The sequence below is a fragment of the Gekko japonicus genome, unplaced genomic scaffold (assembly GCF_001447785.1).
Source record: "Gekko japonicus isolate JY-2015 unplaced genomic scaffold, Gekko_japonicus_V1.1 scaffold953, whole genome shotgun sequence".
Taxonomy (NCBI): domain Eukaryota; kingdom Metazoa; phylum Chordata; class Lepidosauria; order Squamata; family Gekkonidae; genus Gekko; species Gekko japonicus.
In genome coordinates, this window is record NW_015161979.1 from 42,813 (window position 1) to 50,731 (window position 7,919).

At 55.2% G+C, this 7,919-nt stretch overlaps 1 protein-coding gene across 1 annotated transcript in view; it reads right to left on the bottom strand.

The window, feature by feature from the left end:
* ELL (elongation factor RNA polymerase II) overlaps nt 1-7,919 on the bottom strand; it is a 44,911-nt gene that overhangs the window by 6,104 nt on the left and 30,888 nt on the right. Inside the window, exons 7-10 of the mRNA XM_015429755.1 lie at nt 6,271-6,367; nt 3,619-4,084; nt 200-266; nt 12-21 (exon numbers count right to left, since the gene is read on the bottom strand). Coding sequence (XP_015285241.1) covers nt 12-21; nt 200-266; nt 3,619-4,084; nt 6,271-6,367 — 640 coding nt within the window. The remainder of the gene's footprint in view (nt 1-11; nt 22-199; nt 267-3,618; nt 4,085-6,270; nt 6,368-7,919) is intronic.

Sequence of the window (7,919 nt, forward strand, 5' to 3'; positions counted from 1 at the left end):
CTGGAGATGGCGGCGTATTTGCTGCAGTGGCAAGAGCAGAAAAGATTTCAGAATAAGATTTTAAACGCTCGCTCATCCCCACCCACGAGCCGAGCCACAGACTCCCTCAGGCGGCCAAGCTTGACTTTAACGTGAGTTCCACGAGAACGGGGCAAACCGAGCCCCCCAAAGCCAAGGCAGGGCAGCCCCTGAGACTCACAGCAAATAATCCGGCATCTCTGAGGTGGACGTCGGAACACTGCAGCTGTTACAGGCCCCGTTCAAACCTGAGAAATGGGGAGGGGGAAGAAAACCAACGGTCAGTTTCTCAAGAGGACTCTTCGTACGCCCAGCGCCGTATTGTGAAATCATTTCACTCCGGAATAGGGGATCTGAGGCCACAGAGGGCCAGCTGACTGAAGTCCGCACTGAGGACTGGCACCTGGAGAGGCTACTGGAACACGTCCCCAAAGAGGAAATCTTGGCATGCAGGAAGCCTGTCCTGAAAGGCATCAGTGGAACACAAATGCTAATGCAGCACGACACTATTCATGCTAATGGCCCTGTTCGTACATTAAGAACAAAGCAGTTCCACCGGAGGCCTGAAGTTACCACCACAGGGTGTGATGCTTGACGGGGCTGTCGTGAGTCCCTGTGGTCTGCAGCCCCCCCCCCCGCCAAATGAGGCAGTTCCACCGGAGGCCTGAAGTCACCACAGGGTGTGATGCTTGGACGGGGCTGTCGCGAGTCCCTGTGGTCTGCAGCCCCCCCCAAGCTCCCCGGGAGCACAAACCGCAGAGCTGAGGGTGCTCAAAGGCTGCGGGTCAAGCTACTAAAATCCCAAGAGCTTCTCCACTGAAGAGCATCTTTCCCACAAGCCATTCAAAAGGCTTCGATGAAGTCACTTACAACTTCATCGACCCTTACAGCAGCCTCAAGATCCCCTGAAGCAAAGGCAGGGATCTCAGCACCACAATCCCCCACCCCTCCGAGAGAGCCTCATGCCCATATTGCTCCCCTTTTCCCGTATTCAAGGCATGTTTTCAGCCTGCCGGAAATATGAGTGGACTGTGGGAGCCCTAACTAGTCAATCAGCTCAGCTGGTGCAAATGATAACATTGGGAGGCAAAGGGGGGTGGGGTGGGGGAGAGAATGAGCTTCGGGGATGGATTGCACCCGAGCATGGTGCAGGGGAGCCGAGAGTTGCCTCCGGCCCAGCTGGAAGCTAGGAGGGAGTTTCTCGTCTGCAGTGCGGTGGCCGCCTCTTGCTGCTAACCCTGGCAGCCCCGTCAAGGTAGACTGGGAAGCAGAAGGCCCTTGGCGGGAGCTGGGTAAAGACACAGCAGACAGGAGGTCAGCACAGTACTAGTACACGGTGGCTTGCACAGAAGCAGGAGTCGTTCTGGGCTCAGAGAGGGTGCGAGCACCAGGCCTGTTCGCTTACAGCCAAAAGCCAGTTTCAGTGCTGGAGATGAGCCATGGGTCTAAACTCAGGGGTCATTTCCTGCAGGAGCGCACAGGAGTGGAGCTCCGGCAGTAAAGAGCCCAGGGGGCGGGCACATGCAACAAGCCCCACCCCCTGCTCCCAGCAGCCCTCAGTCAGAGCAAGAAGCAGCCAGGTAAGTTAGCCAGGTAAGTTGCAGAGCCCCCCCGGTCCAAAACAGTCCAGTGGCACCTTTAAGACTAAGTTTTATTCAGGTACAAGCTCTCCCTCCTCTGTGAGGACAGATCTGCACATCCCCCCCCCCCAAATAGCTAGCAATCCAAAACAGTCCAGTGGAGCCTGAGTGGTGGGTGTTGCCTTCTGGCACACTTCTGGTGATGTCAGGGGGTGTGGCACATGCAAATCAGTTATGCTAATGAGCTCCTGCACCTCTTTTTCTACAAAATGATCCCTGTCTAAACTCATTGCTGAAGACGCCTAAAAGTTCCGTGTGTGCTTTCGTTTTGGATTTTAGTGCACTCAGTGGAAAAACTGGGCTGCGTTTTGCAGCGAATCAACCGATCACCTCGTAGATTTCCCCCCAATTCTAAAGACTGCCCTTCAGGGTTCCCCTCTCAGGCTGCTCACTGATGCAGGAAGCCCCGCTCAGCAGCCATCTGGAGCCGCGGAGGGTCTAGCACTGTCCCCGGCCCATCTGAAGGTTACAGCACTTAACTTCTGCTCAGGTTGTCAACTGCTCTGCTCAGCAGAGAGAGAAAAATCAGAGGGAACCTTGCTGCCCTTTGCAGGGACCAAGTCACAGCAGAACACAGGGCCTACATCCACTGTGGAGTTAAAGGGCTTTCCTACAGTTCTGGCTTTGGGCAGTTGAGTTTTGTTTTGGGAGGGATGGCAAACAGCTGATTTCTCCCAGGGAAGATTTCTAAAGGGATAGAAGAGAGAGGAAGCCAGAGAGACAGGAAGTGATGCACTGGCTGGCTCTTGACTACCATCTACTGGCCACGCTTAGGAAGCACATCTTATTGGGCAACATATTTTGCAGGGGAGCTGTGAAGGCCGCAAAGATTTTTTTTTAAAAAAAAGTGCACACTCATGAGAAAAGGTGGGTCAGGCAGCAGCAACGCCATTGCCAGCTACTAAGCCGGCTCCCAAGTTTGCTGGAGAGCTTTCTGCAGGGTTGGGTGTTAACCACAAACAGAATATACGGCATGCTGCTGGCTGTGTGGAAGAGGGCCGTAGCGGAGGAACTGTTTCAACATGATGTGGCTGCAGCAACCAAGGAGCTCTGCCGTGCTCTGTCACTCAGCAGTGGGGCCCCGGCTTAGTCCTCAGCCTTGTGCAGGGTCTTCGGGTCCAGTCTGGTCTCTCTGGACAGGTGGTGGCACTGGGATGTGCAGAAGCCCGAAGCAATGCAGGGCCACGCGGTCTCACATCAACACATTCCACCCACGGCAAGCCCACAGGCACATGTCACTCCCACCCTCCAACTGCATGGGGGTCCAAACGTGTCTGCCCTTTGGCTTTCTTCTCTGGACCAGGCCCCACACCTTTCAAGCAACCTTCTAGAGCACCAGAGGAGAAACATGCAGCATGGAAACCCCGTGCACTTGGCCTAGGGTGCCTGACTGTGACCATCCACTCAGTGAATGACTGCTGGGCCTCACAACACTGCTCCGGGTGTACGGAACACTCACTCAGGGCATTCCCCTGTGGTTTGCACATCACCGGGGGGCAGGCAGCAGAGGACTGACCGGCCACCTCGCGAGAAGCTTAGAACTTGCCTGCCTGCTAGCAGCGATTTTTCTGGAGGACACACACACAGAGCTGCCTTACACCGAATCAAATCTTTGGTCCATCAAGGTCCCTGCTGACTGGCAGCAGCTCTCCAGAGTTTCAGGCAGACAGAGGTCTTCCACATCACCTCCCACCTGTCCATTTTAACTGGAGCTGCCAGGGGTTGAACCTGGGACCATCTGCATGCCAAGCCGAGGCTCTGCCACTGAGCCCCAGTCCCTCCCCTGAGAGGAACCCCAAGGATTGCCCAACAGGTAGGAAACCAACCCCATATAGCCAAACACAGCTCCTGACAGCGAGTCCCAGTTCTGGGCCGAGGATTTGGACAAGGCAGCAGATGACGCCCATCTGCATCTCCCTCCCCACCCCTCCCTTTGGGGACCAGACAAGCCATGGCCCACCTGCCGCGTCTTGCGAGGAACCCATTTCCACCCCCTCCTTCTTGAGAGCGCTGCCAGGCGGCTTCCCTCGGGCCTGCTCCTCCTCCTCCTTCCTCTCCCTGTGCTTCTTGAGCTTCTTCTTGGTTTTCGAATGCAAGCCGGAGCTGTGCCGGCTCGCCTGGGCGTAGTCTGTAGCTGGCCGAGTCGCCGCTAGCCTCTCGGCTGGCTCTGGCGCCTCAAAGTCTTTGCCATTGTGGCTCACACCATTGCCGATGTCGGCCAGGGGGTCGTGTGGCCTCGGCGGCTCCAGGGGTGGCAAGAGGGAACTGGAGCTGACCGAATCCACCGCCGTGGGCAAAGAGGGCTCCTTCCCGTTGGCGGAGTTCAGCTTGCCGTTGAAAACGGGGGGAGTCCTTTGGGTAAAGTGAGAGATCCTTGGCTTTTTGTTGGCGAGCGGGTCGATGAATTCTGACGGCTGAGACCGTTTCTGGGGGAAGGTGACAGAAACAAGCACTGAGAACCGACAAACAAACATCAAGGTGCCTTCACCCTGCATCAGACCCCCCCCAACCCCCCTTGGCCCATCAAGCTCAGTATTGTCTACTTAAGACTGGCAGCAGTTCTCCAGGGTCTCAAGCGGGGGGTCTTTCCCATCACCTACGACCTGATCCTTTCAACTGGAGATGCCGCCAGGGATCAAACCTGGGACCTTCTACCTGCAAAGCAGATGCTCTACCACTCAGCCACGGCCCCTCCCCAAGGGAGCTTTGGCTCCTGACCGCTTATACCCTGGAAAGTTCTGTTGGTCTTTTAAGGTGCTGCTGGACTCAAATTTTGTTCCAGACAAACGGAGATTAAAAAGGGGAGCACTGAGACAAGACGGTCAGAAGTCAGCCCAGCACCTAGAAGGCAATGCCAGGCCATGGGCACAAGCAGGACGGCTGAGAGACAGATCCGGATCAGGGCCCGGAGGCTCTCTGTGGTGTAGTGGTTAGGTGTAGTGGTTAGGTGTGTGGACTCTAATCTGGGAGAACCGGAATTGATTCCCCACTCCTCCACTTGCACCTGGCTGGATGACCTTGGGCAAGCCATAGTTCTGTCAGAGCTGTTTCTGTCAGAGCTCTCTCAGCCCCACCTATCTCACAGGGTGTCTGTTGTGGGGAGGGGAAGGGAAAAGGAGTTTGTAAGCCGCTCTGAGACACCTTTGGGTAGTGAAGGGCGGGGTATAAATCCAATCTCTTCTCTTCTTCTTCTTTCCATTTAGGCAGCCTTCTTGCAGAGGCCAAGGATCACCGAACGTGGCACTCTACCATCTCTGCTGCGCCTCCAGAGAGGGAGATTGGGGCCACTCATGCTGCTGTGTTATGTTTGTTTTTAATTAGACTTCTATCCTGCCCTTCCTCCAAAGATGCCCCCCCATTTCCCCCGCTTCTTGCAACGACCCCGCAGGGTACATCAGGCCAAGGGTGTGGACCTGAACAGAGGTCTCCCCCGGTCTGACATCCCATGCTCGATTCAACGGAGCTGGTTCCCACAGATATGCTGGTGGCAGTCCTTCCCTCCGCGGCAGAAACCGTCCTCTGTTGCCACGGCCCTCTGAGCAGCCCACCTTTGAGCACGGGGGAAGTGCCGTCATTAGTGGAATGGATGAGCAGGGTCTTTCAAACCCTGCCTCATTTTTGTCATCTCATTCAAACACATGGCAATTTGCGGCACTGGTTTAGGACCTGAGGAAAACGTGTGCCGGGCTGCAAAGAGAGAATACAATTTGCAGTTTGCTGGCTGCAGTCTGCTTGTACAAGACGGGAGGATGACCAAACCGATGTTCATCTGTGTGCATTGCAGCCGTGCCTCTATGCATCTGCATGCAGCTGCTTCGTCTGAAGGGCTGTCATGTAGAAGATAGAGCAGATCCAAGTCCAGCAGCGCCTCAGGAACCGACATGATTTTTGGGGTGGGAGTTGTTGGCAGTCAAAGCTCCCCGCTGACAAAGTCTCTCTCGTTCCCTTGACGGGACAGCTTTGCTGCAAGGGCCATTCGTGGGCACAAGTACCAACTCGTGAAGGAAGAAGAGAAAGAGTTGGTTTTGATACCCCACTTTTTATACCCTGAGGAGTCTCAAAGCGGCTTACGGTCGCCTTGCCCTTCCACTCCCCACAGCAGGCGCCTGGTGAGGCAGGTGGGGCTGAGAGGGTTCGGGGAGAACTGGGACTGGCCCGAGGTCACCCAGCTGGCTTCATGGGGAGGAGTGGGGGATCAAACCCGGTTCTCTCCGGACGAGAGTCTGCTGCTCTTTACCACATCGGCTCTCTGAAGTGGAGTTGAAATACCTGGCTCCGTCAAAACACAACAAGACACCCACCCCAAGGAGCCTCGAATCTCAACTCTGACAGCTGAGGAGAGCCGGAGGAGGACGGAGACTAAGGGCCCAGAGAACCACAGCTGGCCGGAAGCCACCAGAGGTAGCCAAGATTCTGATTTGGCTCCCACCCTCCACTGCAATGCCGTCTCTAAGCTGGAAGCATGCGGTGAATGAAAACGGTCTCTGTTAAAAGCCAGGTTGATCGGCCGCTGCTCCCCCCCTCCCCCCCGAGGAACACGATCCCCCAAACCCCTGCACATCTAGAACTCCCGCCATGGCTCATACGGAGGGGCTGAGCCACCGCAGCTTACCTGGGGAGGGGAAGAGGATAAACTCGCACTGTCTTTCGGGGGACTCAGAGCAGGGTTCTCCGGGGCACAGCTGGGATTCTGCGGCTGGAAGAGTTTCCTGCAGGGACAGGAAGCGGGGGGGGGGGTCAGACCCTGGGCTTGACAACGCAACATGCCAAACTCCTGAGCAACGTTATGGGAAAGTCAAAAAAATAATTCGTGGGTCAGTTCTGGCTGGGACTCAGTCTGCGTTCAGTCAAGGTTCAGGGAAAATGCAGTAGCTGTCCACTCACTGCCAAGATGATGTCGACCCAACACAAAGCCCCTCTTTCTATGAGAGAGAGAGAGGCTCAGGTGGAAATTCAAGGCAAGAGAGAGGAGGCTGGGGTCGGACCCCCTTTTATTTCAGGAGGCTCTGCAAAGCCTGCCTGTCTGTCAGGGCTTTGGAGGGGGTCTGAATGCCAGGCATCTTTTACGGGGAAAGTAATATGAAGCTTGAGATTTTATTCTCATTTTTAGCTGGGGATGATTTTAAACTTTTGCTGTAAGCTGCCTGCCTTGAACCGTAACGAAAGATGGCATAGAAATGTTTTACTAAATGATAAGTTACTGCGGCTCTGCCTGGCTGGGGAAATAACAGATCTCATGGGCCCAATGTATGGAGTCACCTTCTTCCAGTTACTCGAAGGAGGGGGTTTTGCAGGAAATGCTGAACAGGCAGTTGCTTGAGGCAGTTTCGGATTCCTGAGCCCCAAGATGGCAGTGTGTTAGCTAAAAGGGTTATGGGAGCTGGACGCCACCCCCTTTTCCCAACCTTTTTTTGGGGGTGGAGGCTGGGTTGTCTGCAAAAAAAGGTAAAGGTTCCCTTGCTCGAAAGCCAGTCGAATCCGACTCTAGGATTGCGGTGCTCATCTCCGTTTCAAAGCCGAAGAGCCAGCGCTGTCCGAAGACGTTTCCGTGGTCATGTGGCCGGCATGACTAAACACCAAGGCGCACAGAACGCTGTCACCTTCCCACCGAAGCGGTACCTATTTATCTACTTGCAATTTCTTGCTTTCGAACTGCTAGGTTGGCAGGAGCTGGAACTAGAAACGGGAGCTCACTCCGTCATGCGGCACACTCGGGTCTCGAACTGCTGAACTACCGACCTTCCACAGCCTGCAGTTCAGCGTCTTAACCACTTGAGCCACCCATCTGCAAACCGGGGACCAAAATAGGCGCCTGAATCTGCATTTCAAGTAATCCTAGAACAATCTGAGCTCTTCAACAACATCCATTTGCAGGCAGGCTCTTTCCTGGGAGAGTGGGGGAGAGGAACCCCTCTCCTGTGGCCATGAATCCCCCCTCCCCTCCCCGAGCAAGAGAATGCTCAACTCCTCATCGTTCTGGTTGCAGCTTTTATTCCGTCTGCCATTTTATTTTTGGCTGAAGGGAAACAAGGGCTCCCCCCCCCTCGCCGCCTGCTTCATCTTCCTTCCTGGGCTTCAACGGTCCCCCCTCAGCTGGAGAGCCCAGCTGGCGCAGAGACGAGACGCTGTTGGTTTAAACAGGAGTCTGAAAGGCCAGGCGTTTGCTTTGGCACCGGCGGGCCCTCCAGTGGTCTTGTCACCAATGCAAACATTCTCAGTGCCAAATCGGAACGGAATGGAAAATGACAACGGACTGCGTAA